We start from the raw sequence: 27,163 nt of genomic DNA, 5'->3' as shown, positions 1-27,163 counted from the left end.
AGCTTGTTGGATATCTCTACTTCAATTCCTGCCAACATTTCCAATGAAATGTACATTTAAACATTATCTCCCCCCTTTCCCACAATTTTTTTTAAAAGATCTTAAAAAACAATGTATGTATAAATCTTCATGTCCTCAGATTAGGCAATGGTTTCTCATATACAATACCAGAAGCACATGTAACAACAACAAAAAAGATAAAATTGGATTTTGTCAAAATGAAAAATATTGTGCATCAAAAGAGGCCATCAAAAAAGTGAAAAGCCAAGCCTAGGAGATATAATTTGCTAAATTATATATCTGTAAAAAGACTTATATTTAAAGAACTATTACAATTCAATAATAAAAAGACAACCTCATTTAAAAATTGGCCAAGTAACTGATTAGACATCTCTCGAAGGAAGACATGTACAAATGGCCAAAAGGTATGTGAAAAAATCTTCAACATCATTATCAAATATAAACTACAACGAGATCCCACTTTACCCTTACTAGCATGGCTACAATAAAAAAGGCAGACAATAAGTATTGGTGAAGATGTGGAGAAACTGGAACCCTAATATACTGCGCCATTTTGAAAAACTCTCTGGTAGTTTCTCAATAGTTAAACATAGAATTACCACATGACCTGGCAATTCTACTCCTAAAATATACCCAAGAGAAATGAAAACATACATTTACATGAAAACCTGTATACAATAGTCAAGGAAGCATTATGAATAATTTACTATTTGTCTATTATTCATAATAGACAAAAAGTAGAAACAACTCAAATGTCCATCAACTGATTAACAGTTAATAAAATGTGGCATATCTGTAAAACAGAATGTTATTCAGCAATAAAAAGGAATAAAGCATTCATACATGCTAAAACATGGATGAACCTTGAAAAAATTATGCTAAGTGAAAGAAGCTACACACAAAAGGCTACATGTTGTAAGATGCCATTCCTATATTAATGAAATGTATAAAAGAGGCGCATTTATAGAGGCAGAAAGTAGACTGGTGGTTGTCAGAACTTTTGGGGTTTTTTTAAGGCAAAAAAAGAAATCTAGATGTTTATGTAAAATTTCGTGATTTTTAAATAGTGATTCAAATTCTGCTATCCAAGCAAAATAGGTCACAGGCTGAATGTAGCCCATGAAGCACATGTGTTCAATTTCTGGAAGAGTGGCTTTGAATAATCCAATTATAAGCCTGATCTAATAATTATATGTCAAATTTAAAGCACACTAACTAAAACATGTAATGGGAAGACATACAAATATTATCCAAGATATAAAAGCAAATGATTAAAAAGATAAATCTGCCTAAATCAAAATTAAGATTGGACAATTTCCAAAATTTGCTTCAAGTTAACTGGAAGAAAATGTTTGCAACACACATAATCTATAATGGATTAATGTGGAGACCATATAAATAATTGCTATAAATCAATAAGAATAAAGTAAAATAGCCAATAGAAAAATAGGCCAAAGTAACTCACAGAAAACACAAATAAGTGGCCTATAAAACATACAAAAATGCTCAACCTCACTTGTAATGAGGGATATGCAAATTCAAACAACAATGAAAACCATTTTTCACCTGTCAGTTCACTAGATATAGCTTTTTTTTTTTTTTTTTTTTTTTTTTGAGACAGGGTCTTGGTCTGTCACCCAAGGCTGGAGTGCAGTGGCATGATCACAGCTCACTGTAGCCTCAACCTCCTGGGCTCAAGTGATCCTCCCACCCCAGTCTTCCAAGTAGCTGGAAGCACTCCCAAGTAGCACTATCATGTCCAGCTAATTTTTAAACTTTTTGTAGAGACAGGGTCCCCTTGTGTTGCCCAGGCTGGTATTCAACTCCTGACCTTATATCATCCTCCAGCCTCAGTCTCCCAAAATGTTGCAATTACAGGCATGAGCCACTATGTCCCCCCGCCACCAGATATGTTTTAAGTTTAATAGTACCATGTCAACAATGATTAGAAGTGGGTGTCCTCACATAAAATACTGGCAGAAAAAACAATGCCACTGTGGATGACAATTTGACTTATTCAAAAATTTTACATGTATACATCAGATGATGTGAAAATTTCACTTCTAATATCAAACCGTAGATATTTTATCCAAATACACAAAGAGGCATGTTTGAACATGTTGATTATTTGTTATAGCAACAAATGGAAACAACTTTAATGTCATATCATAGAGAAATGGTCACATCAACTATAATATATCCATTTGATGGAATTATATGTAATAGTTTAAAAGAATAAGGTAGATGTATTTGTACCAATAGAAAATATTACATTTATTGTTGATTAAAAGAAGCTAGTGAGAAAAATAACACTATTTTTTAAACGTGCAACTACCCCTGTGCCTCATGTCAAACACAAAAATCAATTAACTCCAGGAAGTCTATAAATACAAATGTTAAAAGGCAAAACAAAATTCTAGAACATAAGAAATTATCTTCTTGGCAATGAGTTAGGGAAAAATTTTTTAAAACAGAACACAAAATGTATCATCTGTATGGTAAAGATTAAAAGATTAATAAACTGGACTACATTCAATTAAGAACTTCTGTTTACCAGGAAGATGTGTTTAATAGAACAAAAGATTAGTTATCAACATCTTCTATTCTGTGTATTGCAACACACACGACCAAGTAAGAACTCTTACCCAGAATGTATAAAGAACTCCTACAACACTCACACACTAGTAGACATAACTGCTTTGGAAAACTGGCATTATCTATTGAAGCTGAACATACACACACCCTATGACTTGGCAAATTCTCTCCTGGGTGTGTTCCAGACAGAAATACATGCACGTGTACACCAAAAGACTTACACAAGGATTTTCACAGTAGCCTTTTAAAAATAATAATGTAAACTGTAAACAACCTAAATGACTGCCCCTGGGAAGGAGTGAAAGTATGGAAGAGGGATGAGGGGAATCTTCTGGAATATTAGAAATGTTCTAATTTTTGACCTGGGTGCAGGTTACATGAGTATTTAGCTGTACATTTCTGTGTGCAGTTTTGTACATGTTTGCAATATTTATTAAAAATAATTTGAGTTATAAATACATATATATACCCAACAATTAGAAAACAATTAGAGCAACTGGTCATCTGTTAATAATATTAAAATACTGTTTATTTGGCTGGGTGTGGTGGCTCACGCCTGTAATCTCAACACTTTGGGAGGCCCAGGTGGGTGGATCACTACATCAGGAGATCGAGACCATCCTGGCTAACACGGTGAAACCCTGCCTCTACCAAAAATACAAAATATTAGCCAGGCATGGTGGCGGGCGCCTGTAGTCCCAGCTACTCGGGAGGCTGAGGCAAGAGAATGGGGTGAACCTGGGAGGTAGAGCTTGCAGTGAGCCGAGATCGCGCCACTGTACTCCAGCCTGGGCGATAAGCAAGACTCTATCTCAAAAATAATAATAATAATAATCCATGGGAAAGTAAGGGAAAGGGCAAAAGAGGTATAGTTGAAACAGCACTGACTATGAGTTTATAACTGTTGATGCTAGGAGTTGGTAACTGTTGAAGTTAGGAGATGTGTATACAGGAGTTATCATTATATAATTCCCTATATATTTTGAAATTTTCCATAATATACTTTAAAACATATACATAGCAAATGTATACTATATGTATTTTTAAAGCTAGATATGCATGTAAATTCGTTGCAACGGGTACGGAAAGATGGAACACACTAAACTAGTAACAGTGATTAATTCTGAGGCAGGGAATGGAATTGGTAATATATGTAATGTTTTTCTTTTCTCCAAGTGAACATATTTATGTATGTCTAGTAAAATTTAAAAATAATTTAAATTAAAAGTACAAACAGACTTTTTTTTAAAAAAAGCATGTATAAAATTCTTATTTTTCAGCTTACTATCACCTTGAAAGGCAATTCTAAACATGTATATTTTAATTCAAGCAACACCATAAGACCTAATGAGATTCAAGAAAGTAGTCTGAAAACCTGAGAAGCTCTGGCGGGGTGACCAAACATCCTTCATGTATTACATCAAAGACAAAAGCTCGGCCTCGACACAGCACTACAATGTGGTTTGGGGAACGCCCTTCACTCTCTGGAAACAGAAACAGAAAACACAAGACTCAAATCTAAGGCTAAACAGGAGTAAAGATGCATATATCCAATAGAAGAAAAGTAGGCATTCTTCCAATATTTTAATCATACAGTCATCAAATACATCACATAACAAAAACAATGTATTAGTGGAATTGCAGTTACTATGATATAAATACATACTCCTGACACTTATTCCATGTGAGACATCTAGAAATCCATGAGTTTCAAATACCCTGAAAACCACATAAATCCCAAACTACTACAGATCTTTCTAGATTTATTTAGAAACAGAAATGGGAAGGGGAGAAGGAGACCAGTGGAATCTTGGAGGAGAGCCATTTGAATTAACAGGTTTCTCTTTTGGATTATTTTAATGTTAATTACTCATCAGGTAATTTAATTACAGCAATATCTAGCTATGATAACTCAATAAAATAATTTTCAGTAGAAAAGGATACAGTATGCCTGAGTGGCAAAGGAAAAGAATTTTGTCCAGTCTGGTAACACCTGGTAAGCCACTGACAATGGATTATCTCTAATTTCTTTGGCACACCTTAACTCCCCAAGTACTGTTTGTTTGCTGTAAACCTCAGACTATTGTTATATAGCCCCATCTTTAGGTACTTGTCCTTTTGCCAAGGATCTTCTTATATGATCCCTGCCCCACCTTCTAAGAAAAGAAAACGGTAAAAGAGGAAGAAAGAGAAGACATACACTGCTGCTTGAAGGAAATATACTGGTGGGTATTATTTATGGGTCAGTATCAAGTGCTTTACATACATTATCTCATGAAATATTTTCATCAACTATGAGGAAGAACAGTCTCCTGATAATATTACTCTTTTTTCTCTTATACCTATTTCCTCAAGACCTAGAGGGTGAGGTATGTATTTTCCTTGTTCCTCATGGCTACCTCTAAACCATTTCTTCTTTCTTCCCCTTCAAAAACCTCCAGACCCTTTTATCTCGACTACCACTACTCTTTTATTGCTGTCATCTCCTGACCACACCCCTTTCAAAGTTTAGGGCTGGGAAAGAAAAAAGAAAATAAACCTGATGCCAAATTAATCAATAAATGGTTGGAAAGGGTGAGGGTGGCAGAAGGGTGCTACTTCAGGATAAATCTGGGGGATATTTGAGCAGAAAACCAAATGAAGTGAGAAAAGTATGCCACGGAAATACCCGCAGAAGAGTGTTTCAGGCAGAGGAAACAGCAAGCATAAAGGCATTAGAATAAACATGAGTTGATCTGCTTAAAGGAAAATAAGGTCAGTGCAGCTGTGGCACAGAGAAAAGGGTAGAGTGGTAGATAAGGTTGAGACCCGATTATACTGGCCTCAGAAAGTGGTTTCCAGTATGATGGGAAGGAAATCAATGGACGGTTTTTAAGCAGGGGAGTGATAATATGATCTAACTAAAAAGATCACTCTGGCTGCTACATGGAGAACAGATTATAAGGGTGAAGAGAAGGTATGGCAAATTAGGAAGTGACTAAAGTGGTCCAGGTGAGAACAACCTACGAGAGACGGGATGGTGGCTTCGAATGGGGCCTGATACTTGAAGGAGACAAGAGGTGAATTGTTTTCCTTTTAAGATGGAAGATATTACAGATTGGAACAATCAAGTAAAGAAAGAAAACTGATAAGCGACAGGGAGAGAGGATAATGCAAAAGCAAGGTCCCTGACTAGGCAAGAGGAACCGGGACACAGCACAGATATAGAAGAGTTGTCCTGGCCGGGCGCGGTGGCTCAAGCCTGTAATCCCAGCACTTTGGGAGGCCGAGACGGGTGGATCACGAGGTCAGGAGATCGAGACCATCCTGGCTAACACGGTGAAACCCCGTCTCTACTAAAAATACAAAAAAATCTAGCCGGGCGAGGTGGCGGGCGCCTGTAGTCCCAGCTACTCGGGAGGCTGAGGCAGGAGAATGGCGTAAACCTGGGAGGCAGAGCTTGCAGTGAGCTGAGATCTGGCCACTGCACTCCAGTCCGGGCGACAGAGCGAGACTCCACCTCAAAAAAAAAAAAAAAAAAAAAAAAAAGAAGAGTTGTCCTTAGGAGTCAGAGGAGTTAATCTATTTTTCAAAAAGAAAAGTTTATGAATTTGCAGTAACATATTACAAGGGGGTAGGGAATGGGCAAGTATTTGAGTTAGTATATTTACACTGGTTGCAAAAACAAGTTACTACTGACTTAGTAGCTTAAAACAACACAAATTTATTATCTTACAGGTCTAAGGACCAGAAATCTGAAATGTGGCTTACTGGGCTAAAATGAAGGTGCTGTCAGGGCTGTGTTCCTTCTAGAGGCTCTAGAAGAAAATTGGTTTCCTTCCTTTCTCCAGCTTTTAGAGGCTATCCACATTCCTTGGGCTCATGAACCCCTTCTTCCATCTTCAAAGCCATGAAGGGAAGATCATAATCTTCTCATATTGCCATCTCTTTGGTTCTCTCCTCTGCCTCCCTCTTCCATGAATAAGGACCCCTGTGATTATACACTTTGGACACATGTGAATAATCCAGGATAATGTCCCCATTTCAAGGCCGACTGACTAGCAACCTGAATTCCTCTTTACCATGTAACCTAACATATTAACAATTTCAGGAATTTGAAAGTAGACATCTATGGGGGACCATTATTCTGCCCAGCACTGGAAGGCTGGTAAATGTCATGATGGGAAGATTGCTCATATTTCTTGAGAAGAAGAAGAGTTTGTTAGCTAAAAAGAAGGAGGGAGAAAGGCATAAAACAGTTTTCTCTGGAAGAGAAAGAATAAGCTAACCAAGGAAGATAGCACAGTAGTGCTGGAGGCCAACTTGAGATTTAACTGAGATCATTAAGTGAGGTGTTGCGGTTTTCTCTGGCCAAGTAAATTGCTAGAGTAGGTATCTTTGATATGTCGAGAAAAGACAAACTAAATTTTAAACGATGTTTAGGTTTTACCACATTAGTACTGAGGAGGGGTGACAAAGATTCGAATGTGTATGCCTGGGAGTAATGATGGTGAAGAACCAGAAAGAAGCGAAGACTTGGGGAAGTAGGAATGGAGCTGTGACGAGCAGTAGCATCATTAAACTGTAAATCACAACGTGGACAAAGGAACAGCTGAGTTGGAGTAATGAAAGATGTAGTTTCCTAGAGCTATAAACTGAAGGAAATGAGAGCCTATGGATCATCTACAATTGAAAGCTAAAATCATCAAGAATGTGACTGAGATAGTAATGGAAAGAAAGACAGGCACTGGAGCTAAAGCAATCAATAGATGAAGGGGAACGGGCAGGAGGTAAGTCACTGCAACAAGGTAGTGGTGATATAACCTGAAGGCATTTTTTTCCCCAAAAAGGCTAAAATTGTTAAGGAAGAAGGGAAAACAGAAAGGGCAAAGGGAAACAAAAAGGATACCAACACCTCCCACAGGCCCTGTAGTGCTATGTAAAAGAAAAAGAAAAATCCCCCTTGAGAGGGTACAGGGGAAGTAGTAAGCTTAATGAATAATCAAGCTTTAGTAACATCTTTCAGAGAAAAAGTTGAGGATATAATGGATTTTGCTGATCATGAGCTCCAGAAAGTACAGCAGAAGGGTTTAGGGAAGTCGTGAGGGTATATCGGAGCAATGAGAAATTTGGATCAAATTAGACCATGCACAAATCCATGAATCCAGTTGACAAGGGATAACATGAACAGTCTGGGCTTTTTGTGTAAATGTGGCAAAGAGGGATGAAAAGTATGACTGAATTAGTCTCAATGGTCTCTTAGGGGGTAGGTAAAAACAAATAAATAAACAACAACAGGCTGGGTGCTGTGGCTCACATGTGTAATCCCAACACTTTGGGGGCTGAGGCGGGCAGATTGCTTGAGTTCAGGAATTCAAGACCAGCCTGGGCAACATGGCAAAACCCGGTCTCCACAAAAAATACAAAAATTAGCCAGGTGTGGTGGCATGTGCCTGGTCCCAGCTACGCAGGAGGCTGAAGTGGGAAGACTGCTAGAGCCCAGGAGGTTGAGGTTGCAGTGAGCCGTAATCGCACCACTGCATTCCACCCTGGGTGACAGACCAAAAAAAAAAAAAAAAGACAAGCAAAACACAAAAAACTAGTTCTAATTATAGCCTGCTTATTGAGACTAACCTCAGTGACTTAAATGCTGCCCATCCTATGAACTCATTTTTTCAATTTTCTCTCTTTTTTTTATTTTTTATTTTTTATTTTTTTGAGATGGAGTCTCACTCTGTTGCCCAGGCCAGAGTGCAGTGGCATGATCTCAGCTCACTGCAACCTCCCACTCATGAGCTCAAGCGAATCTCCTGCCTCAGGTTCTTGCATAGCTGGGACTACAGGTGCAAGCCACTGTGCCCAGCTAAATTTTCTGTATTTTTAGTAGAGATGGGGTTTCACCATGCTGGCCAGGCTGTTCTCAAACTCCTGACCTCAGGTTATCTGCCCCTCTAGGCCTCCCAAAGTGCTGGGACTACAGGCATGAGTCACCATGTCTGGCCCAATTTTCACTTTACTCAGGATAGATTCAATGGCCCCAAATTATTTCGCCATTGCAAAAAGCTTTAATCCTTCAGCCCCTCTTCCTTTGTACCTGCCCCTCCTGCCCCTCACTGATGCTGAAGAAAAAAACACAACACGTCATCTCAACTAACTTTAAATGCATGAACACACATCTCAAATGGGCACTCAGCAGTGTTCAGTAACTCCATTATTTCCACAGCATGTTTATTTTTCCCACTTTCCAAAAAGAATATTTCAAATCTCCTTTCTCTTCAAATCTTCCATCCCAGTTGATGACCTGTTTTTATTTCACTAAAAACATAAGCAATACAAAGTACCTCCTCATCTTCCTACAGCAAAACTGGCCAATCTGTTTGCTTCTAGATTCACATTTTCTGCATTCCCTCCTATTGCCTCTCTTCTTTGATCCTGTCAAAGACTAACCCTCCACCTTTCTGCTCCTGATCCTCTTACCTTTGACATTCTCAATGACTTTGGCTCCTTATCATCTCCCCTGAAAGATTATTTTTCCTCCTCTCCTGTATCAATGCCTATGATGTAATATCACAATCTTAAACAAATTATTTTTGATCTCCCAGTGCACATCAAAACTTTTCTTCCAAGCATTATTTCCAAATGTTACCACTACTTCATCAATCTGCTTTTGTCTCTTCCAGCTGGGCTTCCCTCTTCAACTTTCACTAAAACTGCATTTTAAATGCAAACCAAACACCTTATCTTGGTTTATAAAGTACCATATGATCTACTTTCTAGTCACCTTTCCAATCTGCCCCTCCATCTCCCTCCTGTGTACCCTGCTCCATCCATACTGCCCTTTGAATCTGCCAAGTTTATTCCTGCCCAGGGCATTCTGCCCTTAACACACACAAAAAATAACAACAACAACAAAAGTGAACTAAACAAAAGAAAGTCAAAAAACTCTGCAGGTTCATCTTATCATTCAGATCCTTGGAGAGGCCTTCCCTGACTATCTAATACGAAACAGCCATGTAGTTACTTATCTTATTTGAACACTCTGTATACTATTTGCCATGAATTCTTATTTTTTTTCATGTCTACCTCATACTTTATCCCTATCTCTACATGTCTTCACAGGTAAGCCCCAAAATATAATAACCATGTCAGCTTCAACCAACATGTCAAGAGATGCATTATTAATGAATCCCCATTTTACAAACTATAACTCAAAAGAGTCACCTTATCTAAGGATATACCTACTAAGTGATAAAGACAATTCAAAACTAGGTCTATTGATATTAGTTCTTAACTGGTATGCATATTTTCTTTTTTTGCTATTACTCTTCTTACATTGATTTTACCTTGTTCATCTTTTACATTAAACTTCAGACCATGAATAACTCAGTTTCCCTAGTCCTTTAATTGTTTCACTGGTAACATCAAGGTAAATATATGTGGGCTTGAGGACATTAAATATCTCAAGCATGTAAACAAGTTTACAAAGAAGAGTTGAATTCCACATGCAAGTAAGCTCATATCCCTCATACTATGAGCATGATTGGCTATAAATATTTTACTTTTAAATAACATTTTATGTAAGAAAAAATCCATTCATAATTATACTCTTCAGTAAGTGTAAACTGTGAAAAAAACAGTTACCACAGCAGATTTTCCACTTCAAGATAAGCTAGGACACCAAGGAGAAACTGCCATTAAACTGCCAGTTTAAAAAAAAATTGGTGAGTCAATCTGAACTCATGTGTCTCTAAGAAGAGTGACTCCAAGCCAGCCAGGCATGGTGGCCCATGCCTGTAATCTCAGCACTTCTGGAGGCTGAGGCAGACAGACTGCTTGAGCCCAGGAGTTTGAGACCAGCCTGGCATCATGGTGAAACTCCGTCTCTACAAAAAATACACAATTAGCCAGGTGTGGCAGTGCCTGCTTATAGTCCCAGCCACTCGTGAGACTGAGGCAAGAGGACCACTTATGTCCAAGAGGTGGAGGTTGCAGTGAGCTGAGATCGCAATCTGGGCAACAGAGTGAGACCCTGTCTCAAAAAAAATGAAAAAATAAAAAAAAGGAAGAGTGACTCCAGGCTTTTACCTCATATAAGGTGGAGGGACAAGCAGACTCACAGGGAGACTGTGGCATGATGAGCACATATAAGCAAACACTTAAAAAGACAATTCAGGTAATAAAAAATGATGGTAAAAAGAGAAGCATCCAGATCATATGTTTCAGGATTTTCTTAATACTCTGATTCTACTCTTTAACTAAACTTTAAACTTTCAAATGATGGAATATAAGCATCGGGTTTGTGTTGAACCATGTAAGACACATTTAGAAAATCCATTGCCATAAATCACATCTGAACTAATCAGAATGATTCAAATATAAGGCTCACAGAAAACCTTTCTTTGTCAAAGTCCCAACAGTAATATTCTTCAAAAGTGTATGTTCCATCACATCATAGTAGGCTACCCAAATTCCGGTGCCTCTACTAAAAAAGATACCTGAATTATTACTTACCGGTCCTAAAATAATTCATAATTGAGTCTCTAGTAATTCCTGGAACCTTGCAGGTAGAAAATAGCATTCGGAATTGATTCATATCTAGAGGAGTATTTCCAACTTTATGAACAGGCACTTTTTCTCTATTAAAAAAAAAAAAAAGATTTTGACCAAGAAGTCATTATAAAATTTAAAAACCAGCCACAACTGAAGTATTCATCCCCAAATAAGTAAATTAAGCTTCTCAACATTTTGCTACCTGAGACTTCAGGTAAGCCTGTTACTAAATTCACACGTGTGCTTACTTTCTTAATAGCTGCCAGTAGTTCAAGTTATGCCAAAGAATTATACTTCCTCTTTCCAACTGAGTCCCTTCCTTTGGTGGCCAGTAGTGTTCAAAATGAGCTGCAGGACCCGCAAAGTTGACATTCAATTGTGATGGTATACGAACATCCAGATAGGCAACATTCAGCCACCACTCTTCCAGCTAAAAGAAATTGAGAACATCATCTTAATGTTCTTCATAATACATGAATGTGTCACTACTGGGAATTTTAAAAGCAAGCTACATTTGTCTTTAATTATTCTTCAACATTTAAAAACATGTTTTTTGGCTGGGTAAGGTGACTCACACCTATAATCCCAGCACTTTGGGAGGCCAAGGCAACATAGAGAGACCCTGTCTCTACAAAAAAAAAAATTTTAATTAGCTGGGCCTGCATGTAGTCTTAGCTACTCAAGAGGCTGAGGCAGGAGGATCACCTGAGCCCAGGAGTTCAAGGGCGCAGTGAGCTATGATTGTACCACTGCACTCCAGCCTTGGTAACAGAGAAAGACCCTGTCTCAAAAATAAATAAATAAAAACATGTTTTCTTGCTTTAAATCATCATACATATTGAGAAATGTTATTGTGATAAATTTCTTTTCAGCAGGGAGCTATAGGATCTTAGGTATTATTTGGTTTAACTACACTATCAAAAACAAGTAGCAAGAAAGCACCAAAAGATACCTTCAGACATATCATTGTATTGTAGTCACAAGTATGCAACAAAGTACATAGGTGTTTCTTCAGAGTACTTGGGGCATAATAGATAATCAATAAATCCTTACCTAATCATAACAGTTATTAAGGTATTAACAATTTTCCTTTTCCAAACAGAAACTGAAATACTAAATCAGAAATATAAAAACTGGCTGGGCATAGTGGCTCACACCTGTAATTCCAGCACTTTGGGAGGCGGAGGCGGGCAGATCACTTGAGGCCAGGAATTTAAGACCAGCCTGGCCAACATGGCAAAACCCCATCTCTACAAAAAATACAAAAATCAGCTGGGTGTGGTGGTGTGCACCTGTAATTACAGCTACATAGGAGGCTGAGGCGCGAGAATAGCTTGAACCCGGGAGGCAGAGGTTGCAGTGAGCCGAGATTGCACCACTGCACTTAAGCCTGGGCAACAAAGCGAGACTCTGTCTCCAAAAAATAAATACGTGAAAGAAATAAAAGTTTTCAGTAGGCTTCAAAGTAATTTAGATTTTTCACAAACACTGTTTTCTATGTATCTCTCTTTCACAATATGCAATTGAATTCTATGCATAAGTAAGTACATCTTATCAAATTACCTAGAGTATTTTTTGAAGAAAGTGATGTTATAAACTATAATTAGTAATTCAGAAAGAGACATAAACAAAAAAGACACAGATAAAACAACAACTTCTTTACCTTTGCCCCACTTTAATTAAAATAACTCAAGGCTCAAAATTGAGAACAAAGGAATCAGGAAGTGTGAAATTTTATTATTCCATCACAGATATCAATGGTTCATCAAAAAAAAAAATCAGCTTGCTTTTTATTTCTAAAACTAAATGATAGGTACAATAATTATTTCTAGACCAAGGCAATGCTTTTGAATTATAAAACCTTATCCTCTGATTCATAAAAGAGAATAACAGAAATGGTTCAGCTGAAGAAGTTAAAGAGTTTTGTGGAAAATTATTGAGACCTTCAATAAATATTATACTAGCTTCTTCCTCAATTTATCTAACTGAAATATACAATATACATAACCATTCTCCACTCTGATTTTTAATGATTCCCTTTCTCCATTGTACTGCTAAAATATTTCTATGCCACCTATGTGACATGTCCATTTTAGAATTTCAGATTTTTCCAGCTAGTCACCTGGACAAAATGTTTTTCTTAAGCATAGTCTACAGATCACCTGCAGCCAAACCACATGAAGTGATTGTTAAAATAAGAATCTCTGGGCCTCATTCCAGACATGTGAATCAGAATCACTTATCCCAGCAAATCTGCATTTTAACAAGTTCCTGAATCCACCCACTGAAAACTCCCAAAGTTAAGTGATTTATTCCTTCTTTTGGATTATGAAAATGACAATAATAAACTGTAAAAATTTTTACAGCAATAATTTAAAGATAAAAACTATGCACTTTTTATTTATCATTCTTTAAACATCATCAATTATTCAATTGTAACAACAAATACCCAATTTCTTTTTCCTTTTGCCCTTTCAAGCAATTTCTGGTGCAATTTTTCTCCAATCCCACTTTGAAATTTTTGAACTATTTCTTCAGTTTTCCTATATTCTTCTTCATTTGCAAATGGTTTCACTAGAAAGGAAAAATACGTATTAAGGTATTTAGACCAAGTACCACCAACTCACCTGTATTATTACTAACTTACACAAATCTTAAGACTTGGATATATAAAACACAATACTGTACTAAATATCAGAGCAGAACAATAAAATTAAGAGTTGACAACATGAAAGTGACGGAAAAGAAACAAATAAAAGATTTGGAAATCCCTGCTTGAGAGAGTGGGATTAGCAAGTTGGGAGGGAGCCAGGGAGATGGGGCAAAGGACTACATTTTTCATCACAAGCCTATTTACACTATCTGGCTTTTCAAACTGTGCAAAAATTAACATAAAGAGAGAAAAAAAACTTTGGATATTTTAAGGACATGGTTGACTCGAAAAACACGAGTTTGAACTGCACAGGTCCATTTATACCTAATAAAATGAGTGTGCTTGCCTCTCCTGTCCCTACTTCCACCTCCTCTACAACCTCTGAGACAACAAGACCAGTCCCTCCTCTTCCTCCACATACTCAACATGAAAACCATCAGAATGAAAACTTTTATGATGATCCACTTCCACTTAATAGATAATAAATATACTTTTCCTTATCGTTTTTAATAACATTTGCTTTAACTTAAATAACACAGAAAATAATACATATAACATAAAAATATCGGTTAATCAACTGTTTATGTTATTGGTAAGGCTTCTGGTCAATAGTAGGCTATTAGCAGTTCAGTACTTGAGGAGTCAAAAGTTGTACTTGGATTTTCTAATACACATGGGTCAGCACTGCCAGCCCTGCATTGTTCAAGAGTCACCTATACTTTATTACAAGTCTAGATGAAGTAGTAATTAAACCTTCAACTTCTAACAGTGTTGTTAAGGAAGCAGGAGCTTAGGAGAGCCAGAGTAATGCCATTTTAATTTCAGCTCCATCTGCAGACTAACAAGGCACAACTCCTTGCTGGTTGTGACCCACATTCAGAAAATATTTACAGTTGAGTGAACAGCCTATAGATATCTACAAGGACACACTCCTGAACAGCAGAAAGTCCAGGTGTCCCAATACCCACAACAATATATGTTTTCAAGATACTTACAGATATGCTTGGATGTATTCACACACTAAAATGTCAAGGATAGTTTTATTTAAATCAATAGAATAATAAATTGTGTCATGTTGTCTGCTCACCCTCATGTAGACGTAGCTTAGTTTAGTCTTTACATTGATAAGGGCTCTATATAAGAAAAACTTAAAATAAGTATAGTGCATTCCTTTGCTTGCCCTCTGAGGATACCCTCCTCTACAATGGAGTAGCTTTCAATAAGCTGTCTCTTCTCACTGCCCTCTGCAACTCACCTTGAATTCCTTCCCGCGTGAGATCCAAGCACCCTCTTAGGGTCTGGATCAAGACCCCTTATCTGGTAACATCTTCTGGTGACTACAAAGGGACATTAGGATGAGATCCCATGCTGAGGAAATTCAGCTGACACAGCACTAATTGGCCACCTCTGATAAGTGGGGTCTGTCTTGGCATCCTATCAAGGATAGTATTTCTAGCCCAATGGGGTTAGAGTCTGAAGGGTATAATATTTGGGTTAGAGTCCCAGACCAATGGGGTGAAAGTCCCTGGGGTATAATAAAAATTAAAGTAGCCTTGCAAGATGTATGCCAGTATATGCTTCGGACTAATCCACTTTGTCCCCTTTGCCAGATATGGGAAAGCTACAGTTCTCGTCATTTCCCAGACTGTTGCCTTTGCTTTACTGCAGCCTTACAGTGGCCCCTATGGCCAGCCCAGAGGTTTACTGCATTCACTTTCCACACTTGCCTTTTGTCCATCACCTTTTCATTTGCTTTGTCATGTCTCAGGATAGCATGGGAAACCTGAGGACTTACAAGGTTTGTTCTTGATATACATATTTTGAGACAGAGTCTCGCTCTGTCGCCCAGGCTGGAGTGCAATGGTGCAGTTTTGGCTCACAGCAACCTCTGCCTCCCAGATTCAGGCGATTCTCCTGCCTCAGCCTCCTAAGCAGCTAGAATTACAGGCGCCCACCACCATGCCCAGCTAATTTTTGTATTTTTAGTAGAGACGGGGTTTCACCATGTTGGCCAGGCTGGTCTCGAACTCCTGACCTCAGGTGATCTGCCTGCTTTGGCCTCCCAAAGTACTGGAATTACAGATGTTAGCAACTGTGTCCAGCCTGTTCTTGCTATATCTTAACCATTGCAGGACTTAGATGCTTTTACACCCCACGTTAAAACAGGCAGAAATCTTTATCTGCTTGCCCCTGTGGAAATCTTTATCTGCTTGCCCCTGTGGAGTCCCATTCTCTTGTCTGAAGTTTCAGCCTGTTGGCATTCAGATGGTTACTTTTGCCCTGCAGTTATGAAATTAAATAGAGTCTTCCAAAGCTCTCTATTTTTCTCTTCTTTTCTGCCTGATTTGAATCTGTTATTATTAGACTACTAGTATTGAAATAAAACTTGTTGTTTAGGTTACTTGGAGATTTTGTTTTTCTTGTACAGTTCAACCAGAACTGCAAAAGAAATGTACATGTTAGAAACTCATTTGAAACTGAAAAACAAAATGTGAAAAGGCAAAACAAACAAACAAAAACAAAAACAAAAAAACCTTCAAACTTCCATGAAGACTACTTTACCCAAAATTTTGATCTATGGCTTTCCTGGAGTGACTCACTGGATGTCTGGGTCATTTCCAATTAAGAAACGTTTATAATATGGGAAACATGTTTCTAAAATTTTGGCAGCTTGGGCAACATGGCGAATCCCCATCTCTATAAAAGATACAAAAATTAGCAGGGCATGGTGGCACCTGCCTGCAGTCCCAGCTACTCGGGAGGTTGAGGTTGGAGGATCACCTGAGCTGGGAGGTCAAGGCTGCAGTGACCCGTGACTGCACCACTGCACTCCAGCCTGAGTGACAGTGAGACCTCATCTCAGAAAAATAAAATAAAATAAAATTGTGGAATGATTTTATCTATAAAATGCTAACATCTGACAAACAATTCTAGGTTTCTTGCTTCCTAAGTTTTTGGATTCATGTATAGGTGAGTGCTCTTTGTTGTCTCTTCCTTTCCCTTTGTTGTCCCTTTTCCTTTTTGCAATATACTTTACAATATACTCAGCCTTCTAAGCCCCAGGAGACACAGGAATACTCATATTCCCCAGGTTGAGGTTAGAGGCCCCACCCAGAGTTGGATAACCTATTTGAGTCTCAGAGTCGTATTTGCCAGTACCTACTGCTTCTTAATCAGCTGTATATTTGCTGTCTGTGCCTCACTAGTGACAGATGTCACCCTGTGCTTGCATGCCCTGAAGTTTAAACCTATCACTTTTTCTGGTCTTGATGATTTTCATTCTCTGGGTTATTTAATTCAGCATCTCTCAACTGAGGGAAGCAAACATTCTCCCAGTTGAAAAATAATAATAATTTTATATAACTTAGAGCTAATTTAAAATTTACCTATGAAAGAAGGTAAAAAGGAACAAGTAGGGAGAGAGAAATGTGAAAAAAGTTGTGAATATAAAAATGTATTTTTGGCTGGGCCCAGTGGTTCATGTCTGTAATACCAGCATGTTGGGAGGCTAAGGCAGGTAGATCACTGCCTTAGAGCTGAGGCCAGGAGTTCAAGACCAGCCTGGGCAAGATGGCAAAGCTCCATTTCTACAAAAAATACAAAAATTAGCCTGGTGTGGTGGTACATGTCTATAATCCCACCTACTTGGGAGGCTGAGGTGGGAGGATCACTTGAGCCCGGAATGTCAAGGCTGCAATGAGCTGTGAATTTGCCACTGCACTCTAGCCTGGGCAAGAAAGCGAGGCCCTGTCTCAAAAAAAAAAAAAAAAAAAATGTGTTTTTGGTAAGAAAGATTATACAGAAGAGAATACTTTTGTATGAAAAAGAATCTTGTATGGTAAATTTTTGTCCTAAAGTAAAATGACTGATTATTCAGGAAAGAAAGAAGTTTAGAACAAGTCAGAAAGTCCAAGCATGTCATAGATGGTTTGTGTAAGTCATGATAAGATTTGTGAAGGGGAATTCATGAAAGGAATTTTGTATGTGATTAAATTGGTTACAGTGAAAAGAAAATCATTTATAAATGAGTCTTTCTAAATTTTGGTCCCTGATGTTAAAACAAGATTTTCTTAAAGTATTAATCTGCTCTTAATAATATTACAAGAAATTTTACTTTTATAAACTGTTTCTTTTAAAAAGTCTCAGAATCATATCCCAGAAGTTCAACTTTTACTGTGTCTCACTGCTTATTGCTTTTTTGAGGTCTGAGAGAATTCTTTCCTTCAGCTTTGTCATCAGCTTCTTTTTTCCTCCAGTTCTAATTTTACTGTTGTTATGACCTAATGCTAAAATATTTTATCTTGAAAGTCTAGAAAAGCAATGTTTACCTCTAGTATAACTTGATTCTGTACTTTTGGCTTTTAAAAATATATCTAAATTTTCAATGTAATCAAAAAACTAATGCTGTTCCTAAGAGTGAGGTAATCCTATGCTATACTCGTAACGTTGAACATACTCTTCCTGGGTCCAGTTAAATTCAAGCACTTTTTTCATCAGGTTTGATGTCCAGGTTATCTAAATGGGCTTTCCATAAGGAAAAGTAGTCACACTGCAGAATTTTTTTTTTTTGCCTTTTTGTTAACTGTCTTAAGAAACAAGATTTTATAATTTCTATGCTGTCTTTATTAGTTTTTTTGGTGCTAAAACAACTAAGATTTAAAAGGGTTAAGGTTTTTACATCATGTAGCCTTCCATATTGCTTCTAAAGCATTTTCATTATCACTTTGGCTAAATGAGTAACTATTATTTTACAATGACCTCTGCTTCTGTTTTGATCAAGTGTTTTCAGCTTTTTAACATGTTTAATAAACATCCTCAAAATCAAAATCCTAAATTAAGTCTCTGACTTAGTCTTATTGCTGGATTTATAAAAGCTATAAAAATTAATTACTACAAGACTGTAGAATCTTTTTACAGCTTTTAGTCAGACCATGAACTCCATTATCACCATAATATAGTTTGGATGTCCCCTCCAAATCTCATGTTGAGATGTAACAACCAGTGTTGGAGGTGGGGCCTGGTGGGACGTGGCTGGATCATGGGAGCAGAGCCCTCATGAATGGCTTGGGCTGTCTCCTTGGTGACAAGTGAGCCCTCAGTCTGACTTCACACAGTATCTGGTTGTTTAAAAGTGTGTGGCAACTCTTCGTCCCTGTCACTCTCTCTTTCTTGCTCCTGTTTTCACCATGTGAACTGCCTGTTCCTGCTTCACCTCCTGCCATGATTGTAAGGTTCCCAAGGACTTTCCAGAAGCAGATGCCAGCACTATGCTTCCTGTACACCCTGCAGAACTGAGAGCCAATTAAACCTCTTTTTTGAAAATAAATTACCCAGTCTCAGGTATTTCTTTATATCAATGCAAAAACGGCCTAACACATACTACTTCCAGCCTGATAATTACATATACTAGAAAAAAATCAGTTAAAGGGCCAAGTGTAGTGGCTCACACCTGTAATCCCAGCACTTTGGGAGGCAGGGGCAGGTGGATCACTTGAGGTCAGGAGTTTGAGACTAGCCTGGCCAACTTGGTAAAACCCCATCTCTACTAAAACTACAAAAAGTTAGCTGGGCATGGTGGTGCATGACTGTAATCCCAGCTACTCAGGATGCTAAGTTGGGAGAATTGCTTAAGCCCAGGGGTCGGAGGTTGCAGTGACCCAAGATTGCACCAATGCACTCCAGCCTGGGTGACAGAATGAGTCCATGTTTCAAAAAAAAATAAAAAGAAAAGAAAAAAAATCCGTTAAAGGACTCCCTCTAGTTCCTTAAAAGGGTCCTTATCAAGCACTATTAACTAATCCTTGTGCCTTAAAGTTACAGGGCTTTGACTCCTGGGTACATATAGCTCATCTAAAGAAGGTACTGACTCCTGCCAGTATCTGATAGCAAGCTGAAACTAATCAAAGCCTTGTCCTTAGACCTGGACAATCAAAGTAAACTGTTTTCATGAGACCTACAGACAGAGACATGGAGACAGACCTGTATTCAAAACATTAAAATTCATTTAATAATTTTGCCTATATCTGAATATAATTTTTCTATGCCTTGATATTAAATAATTTAAGTATTTGGCTACATATGGGCTTCCTTTCCTGTCATTCTCAAAACTAGGTGGGGCTTATGACATTTTTGTTTAAAACATTAATTCCTTATGTTTTGTTTTCCTCCATAATTTGAAACTATTTAGTCCTTCTAGGCCCAGAGACTACCACATGAGATTGTAAGGGCTTGTTGTGGGGAATAAAATCAATTCAGGCCCTCCAAATCAAGGTCAGGCAAACTGCCTCTAAAGCTGAGCAAAATGCTTGTATTTTATATGGCTAACTGCTACAAGTCAAGATTAAAATAGCTTAATGGATAGAATTTATAAATAAGTAAATTTTGTAACCCTGCCATTTGGCTTTTGGCTCTTATGTTGCTTAAAAGGGGTTTTAAGGTTAATCAGTGTCTGCCCACCTCCATTCCCATCTGGCCTAGAATGTTAATTGGCCATAAGTCTTTTGTTTAAGTCCCTTGGTCATAGAGGTCCCACCAAGAGACATGATGGACCCAGGGCAGGTAGCACACCACCCTGACATCGATATTGGACAAAGTAAGAGCTTGGCCATTGATGGCATACCTTGACAAAAAAAGGGGGGACTACAAACTAAAATAAGTAAATTTTTAAAAGTTCTAAGCCCTTTCCCAACAAAATGAACCCTCTTCTTGGCCAAAGGGCATCTAAAACACCTGAAAAACTAGTTCGGGCCATGAGGGGAAGCAGGGAGATTGGACATGCTTTGCTATATCTTTCCTCTTCTTGGAATTCAGTCATAACTGACTAGCTTAGCATTAAAATAGAAATCATAAGATTGACAAAACAGATTCTTTATGGCAATAAAATACCAAATTATAAATAGGATCTAAGATCACGTCAGGCAAGGCTTAAGTCTCCATCGCAGGGTTAAACAGTCATATGTTACATGCATGTTTGTTCAATATTCATGTATCAGAACCACATCCATAAATATTCATAACTCTGCTGTTCAACCAGGAGACTTAGTCATATTAAAGACTTAGAAAGAAGGACCTCTTACAGACAACTTTCTCCAAAGTGGAAAGGACCCTATCAAGTGCTTCTAAGTACCTCTAGTGGAGTTAAGTTTAAGGGAGTACACACTTGGGTATGTTCATCCAAAATTCAACGGGCCCCTCGTAAAGTCCCAGAGGCATTCAACGTGGTGACCACTGTTCCAGCATACTCTTGTGAGCCAATAAAGAATCCTGTGGCTTCTCTTCAAAAAAAGAATCCATCCAGTAGATAAGCACTACTCTCAAAATGAAATTACTGGTTTTAATATTAAATTTGATCTATTATAATATTGGAGCTAATTTGTTTACAGAATGGGCACAAACTATGGCCTCCCTTATAAACCAGAAAAACTGTTGGGTATGCAGTGAATTACCTCTTTCATCACCCTCAGGCTTACCTTGGCATATCAAATAGGCTAATTTAAGCCACCTCAATAAATGGTTTATAATAGATAAATACTTTCCTTTTCTAATGTATCAAAAAGACACCAGCCACTATCCTTCCTTTCCTCTACTGAAACAAACAAACAAACAAAAAACACCTTTTTCAATTATTCTGCAGACAACTAAATAACATCCCCATTTTAGGCTATACCATTTTTGATGGGTTTAGTTGATTAATGGCTACCCAAATTCAGGTGATAGGTAAAGCACTCTTATGTCTTGAGAGACATGACACCAGCCACTTCCAGGCTGAAACCTACAACGTGGGGTGGTTGCCACCCAACAATGCAATCAGACTCTGGTCTTAACTAATCAAATGTGGAGAGAATGGCAAAATAAATCTCTAAGATTGGGTGTCCATCCTTCTCCTTGGGGATGGTTATGGGCACACGGGTCTCACAATTGGCTATACCTATCTTACAACTGGACTGGACAACGTACTAGGGGTCACTACCTTCTATGACATATCATTATACATCTAAATTCCTTCCTCACCAACTGAAAACCAGTCAAGGCCCATCATAGATGATGACAAAACAGGCTTCTTTGTGGTTTTATCCTATGGCCATATTCTCTCCTCAAGCAGCAGTTATATATATTGAATCACAAATAAAGGCCCTAGCAAAAACATACTGGTGCAGCTTTCAATGACACTCATCAGGCTATCACCCTCCTGACAGAATAAACTTTCCAAATAAGACCAGTGGCCTTGCAAAACCATACGGCCTTATACATTTTTAAACTGCAGCCAAGGGAGGAACTTGTGCCTTGAACAAAACTGAATATTATATTATGTTCCTGATTACTTCCATAATCTATCCCAGGACATGAGTTCTCTGGAAACTTGTATTTTGGCAATGGATTCCCTGTCTCATGACCCTAAAACAGCAGGGTTTCATGAGCTCTCCAGCACTTGGAAAGCATTTCTTTTCAGTATGTTTGGTATTATAATATTCATTATTATTAGTTATTGTGCTTTTTATTTCTGTTGTGCTTATTGTATAGGGCTGCAAGATAAAATAGCTTAGCAGCTGTTTCACCTACCTATTTATTAACCTAGTATATTAACCTTCTAGAAACAACTGGGACATCATGCAAGCAAAGAGCTCCCTGACTCCCTGAAGAGGCTCACTGCACACTATTATGAGAAGACCCTGTTCCAACAATCAACATCCACTGCCTCCCAGACGGAGTTACAAAAGGACAACCTTCACCCTTTATCTCCCCTTAAGGTTAAGGGTTCTCTCATAAGTAGAGGGGGAAATCTTGGGGAAGCAGGAGCCCAGGAGAGCCAGAGTAACACCATTTTAAATTCAGCTCCATCTTGAGACTAGCAAGGCACCTTCCTTGTCAGTCATGACCCACTCATAAGATAGTTACAGTTGAGGAAACAGCCTAAAGATACTTACAATGACACACTCCTACAACAGTGGAAAGTCCAGATGTCTCAATACCCATAACAATGTATGTTTTCGAGATAATTAACATTATTCTTTGACATATTCATGCACTAAAATGTCAAGGATTGTTTTCTTTAAATCAATAGAATAATAAATTTTGTCATGCTGTCTGCTCAACCTCACATAGACACAGCTTAGTCTTTACATAGATTAGACCCCTATGTAAGAAAAACTTAAAGACTATCTGCTTGCTTTCTGAGGATGCCCTACTCTATAATGGAAAAGCTTTCAATAAACTTTCAATAAGCTTTCAATATACTAAAAGATTATTAACATACCTGATTCAAGGTATTTTTTTAATGATTCTTCGAGTGAAGGAACAGGCAGTGATGGAAGAGAATCCTGGTACTGAAATGTTTGTTCTTCAGTTGATTTAGCCAATTGATTTTCCATGATAAAATCACAGTAGGAAAACTAAAGAAAAGAGAGACAGCCCTCACAACTTCAATCTCATAGATAGTCTTATGTATCCTAGGTACAATTCACAATTCACTAAACCAGTATTTAGGGACTACAGCATATCTAGGACTTGGTACCAGTTATTATGAAATTTATAAATCTGTCAGATACAGAAAACCAACTTTAAAAGAATGTGTAGACTCAAAGTGCTATAAGTAAAGAGTGATCAATGAGACTGGTTACCATTTACTGAACTTAGTTACCATTTATTACCATTTATTAGTTACCATTTATTGAACACCTAGCATTTGCCAGGTACTCGTTTATGTTACAGAAAATATGTGTTAGCTCCCTAACTTTTACGTTATCTCTGAAAGGTGGCATTGTTTGCCATTTTACATATGAATATACCAAAACTCAGAAATGTAGTAACTTACGTAAGGTCAAACGCAAGACTCAAACCCAGATCTCTTAAGACTACAATCTTTCCCCTATACAAAACAACATGATAGAAAGTGAGGGAACATGCAGTAAATCTTAGTGGATAGATAATATTTGATGTATAGAAAAGGATTATGCATTGATACAGAAAACTTTGGGGCACAAAGTACAAAAAGGTGTGGAAGTGTCCAACTGTAGAATTAAAGATTATTATAGAATACATAAATCATATGACAAGCTGCTTTAATTGTACAGGTGGTATGAGGCCTACACAGAATGGTCTCAAGTGTTTCAAAGCAATCCTGAACATATTGACACATGTATTCATTGTTATCAAAGAAATCTAACCCAAAATGTGAATAAGGTGTACAAATGCTAAATAAAAAATGAGATTTATCAAAGCCTTTGTAAATTATCATATATTAATTATATGAAATAATGTAATATATTAAACATAATTATATATTAAAATAGCAACTGAGAAATCAAAGAATGTTAATATTGAATTCAAATTTCCTATTCTTCAAAAACTACTTTTTAAAACTGATAGCAACGCTAAACAAAATATTCCACTCATATAAGGTTACAGAATTGAACACTATCAAAAACATGGAGACAGCAGAGACTGTTTTCTGCTAATACCTTTTTTCCTCTGCTTTAACAGAATCCTGAGTTTCAGCCCTGCATACAGCCCCCAGTTACATCTTTCCCACCCTCTCCTGAAGCTCAGTGTGGCTTTGTGATGACTTTGTGTGTGTCACTTCCAGGTCACGCTCCCAAAAAGGAATAATGCATGTGTTCTCCCTGCACTTTCCCTCCTTTTCACTACCTGCTAGGTAGTGACGAACTAAACAGCACTGTGGCCCCATTTGTGGAAGTCATGTATGGAGGATGTCAGAATCTCCCTACTAGTCCTGGACTCCTACCTCTAGATGTATGGGGAAAAAAAAAAAAAAAAAACTTTTATTTTAGTCACACCATTGTATTTTGGGCTTTCTTTTGTAGGGAGAAGAGCTTAGCCTGTACCACTAACATAAAGAGATAATTTGAAAATGAGAAATAATAATTAACTCAAAGTTCTTTAGCTTCTTGCTGTCTACTGACTTTGGCTGCACACAATTTTGACCATCCATAAACATGGGTTTGGATCTAATGGAAATGTAGATCTGGATCCAAGTATAGACTCTGCCACTTTCTAGCCAAGTGCCCCTAGAGCAAGTAACTTTAAGTGAATTTCCTTATCTTAGAGTGGTTAATAATACAATTCAATAAAGTCAGAATTTGTTTTCAACGCCTGTGAAAGCACATTATAAAAACAAAATAATCCTGCCTGAAACCACCATATTGTGGTAGGCACAATTACTATGAATGACCCCCAAGATTCCAGCCCTGCTAATCCCCAGAACCTGCGAATATGGTGAGATCATTACTCCTGTGACTGTGATATTCTCTACAGAACTGACCTTAAAATAGGGAAATTATCCAAGTGGAACTAATCTAATCACTTGAGTCCATAAGAGCAGAGAGCTTTCTCTGGCCAGTGGCAGACAAGTAAGACTGCTTTAATGCTTGAGAAGGATTTGTGGTGTCTTTGAAGATGTAGATGGCCTTAAAGAACTGAAAGAGGGTCACGCTGACATACAGTAAGGATACGAGATGTCAGTGTGAATTTTGTCAACAACCTGAAATAGCCTAGAGGTGGATTCTCCCCTAGAGCCTCCAGAAAAGAACTCATATCTACAGAAACCTTTGCTTCTGTTTTGTGAAATTCTAAGCCAAGAACTCAGCTAAGCCCACCCAAACTTCACATCTACAGAAGCTATGAGATAATACATTTGTGTTGTTTTAATTGTTGCATTTGTGGTAATTGGTTAAGGCAACAATAGAAGACTAGTACACCCATACAGAGAAGATAAGCTATTCTGTTTACCTCTGTGCCACTTAATAGACTCTAGAAAACTGGAAGCAAGAGTATTAGTTTCATACCCACTACAGTGCTTAACCCACCAACCGGTACACATTAAAAATATAAATTATCGGATTCTTTCTTGAAGAGTTTTCTTGAATTCTCAACCACAAAGATTAAATTACACAATATAGTTCCAATAGCACTAAGAAAATGATTATGCTAGATTTAATTAGAATGGACTTTCTGGGGGCAATGAAATATGAATTCACAGAAAGTGGAAAAGAACCACGAACAATAAGTGAAGGAATTGTCACATACCAGTACACCAAGAAGATGAACTGCTTACGACTGTCAGGGGCCTGCTGCAACAATTGTTTTGGGATCACAGGGAACTAAACTAAGTTGGTGACTGTGGGAAGAAAGAAACAAGCTTAACAAACATTTAAGAGGGAAAAAGAAATGAACAAGCCAGTGAAAGAAGGTGGAATGCAGACAATCTAGGAGCTGGGAGTTCCCAAGACAAACTTTTTGTGAATCGCTGCAAACACACGCAAATAGTCCACCTGCTAGAGAGCAGGAGTAAATGATTATACAATTAATTAGGTTTCAGACAGTACACCTTCCATTAGACGGGTTCAAAGGGTAGAGGATACCTTTTCAGAGGCCGGGTAACAGGTTCGTCCAGAGTGTCAAACGGTGGAAGCAAGAGCAGAAGGCAATGAGAGCTCGGAGGCTCCTCCCACCAACCCAAGGGCAACTCTGCACTCCAGAGGCCAAGTGAGAGAAATCCAAGCACCACAACAGAGCAGCCCCGCGGCCCAACCTTGGGGGTACCCCTCAGACCCTAGCAGGCCGAGATGCCTGATGACACTACTCCCCCACCAAATCCAGGCACCTTTGCGGTTCTGCACGACTTAACTCTGTTCTGTACGACTTAACTTTCCCCCGCCCCTGAGTTGAAGGATTAGGGAAGGGAGGGAACGCTGCTTCAGAGGCCCTCTCCGTCCTCACCGTCGGCGCCTCGCCGCCTCTGCAGCTGCCTCAGCCTACCGCAGCGCCGGCTCGCTCCCCCTTGGGCCTCAAAGGTGCAGGAATTGGACCGAAAGCCGCTAGGGTACCGCCCCTCATTCGCCGGGGAACAGGATTGGACAGAAAGTCGCGAGGGTACCGCCCCGCACTTACCGGGGAACGGGATTGGACGGACAGCTGCAAGGGTCCCGCTCCGTGCCTGAGGTCGGGGGCGGGCCGGGCCTGCGCGGAAGGGGGACCCGACCCTGCCTCTAGTGGGCGTCTTGGGTCCCGGCTCTATTTTGGACTGCTGGCCTGGGAAAGGCTCCCCGAGTGCCAAATGAAAGGTCCTAACTCTGCGGGGCTGCAGCTTCCTGCATGATGCTGGGGAACTTGGCGCCTGACCCAGGATATAGAAGGCACTCTGGGCAGGCCGCGCTCCGCCCACGAAGGTACCCAACCTTCTGGGATAGATGCAGGAACTATGGATGGCTAGGATCCATTTTCACCCAACTTCTCGCCCCAGCTCTGGCTTACCACACGCTGCTCCCCATTCCCAGTGAGCCGCTTTTTACAGCACCAGGCAGACACTTACACAAGTGCTTTGTAAAGGAATCTTATTGTCCACCCCGT

The 27,163-nt window shown here is 38.6% G+C and overlaps 1 protein-coding gene across 5 annotated transcripts in view; it reads right to left on the bottom strand.

Annotated features, from left to right (window-relative positions):
• Window positions 1–26,726, bottom strand: part of CROT (carnitine O-octanoyltransferase) — a 58,383-nt gene extending 31,657 nt beyond the window's left edge. Inside the window, exons 1-7 of one of the 5 annotated variants that reach the window (XM_033192526.1) lie at window positions 26,705–26,726; window positions 25,841–25,931; window positions 23,052–23,187; window positions 13,595–13,719; window positions 11,394–11,575; window positions 11,107–11,231; window positions 3,992–4,100 (exon numbers count right to left, since the gene is read on the bottom strand). In XM_033192526.1, the coding sequence (XP_033048417.1) occupies window positions 3,992–4,100; window positions 11,107–11,231; window positions 11,394–11,575; window positions 13,595–13,719; window positions 23,052–23,166 (656 nt within the window). In that variant the 5' untranslated portion in view covers window positions 23,167–23,187; window positions 25,841–25,931; window positions 26,705–26,726. Of the gene's footprint in view, window positions 1–3,991; window positions 4,101–11,106; window positions 11,232–11,393; window positions 11,576–13,594; window positions 13,720–23,051; window positions 23,188–25,840; window positions 25,932–26,175; window positions 26,641–26,704 lie in introns of those variants that run through there. The other 4 variants (XM_033192525.1, XM_033192524.1, XM_033192527.1 and 1 more) reach the window with 4 other exon arrangements.
• Window positions 26,727–27,163: the final 437 nt, after the last annotated feature.

This window comes from Trachypithecus francoisi, unplaced genomic scaffold (assembly GCF_009764315.1).
Source record: "Trachypithecus francoisi isolate TF-2019V2 unplaced genomic scaffold, Tfra_2.0 Lachesis_group4, whole genome shotgun sequence".
Taxonomy (NCBI): Eukaryota; Metazoa; Chordata; class Mammalia; order Primates; family Cercopithecidae; genus Trachypithecus; species Trachypithecus francoisi.
Note: the sequence above shows the minus strand (reverse complement) of the source record. Positions and strands in the feature narration are given on the sequence as shown.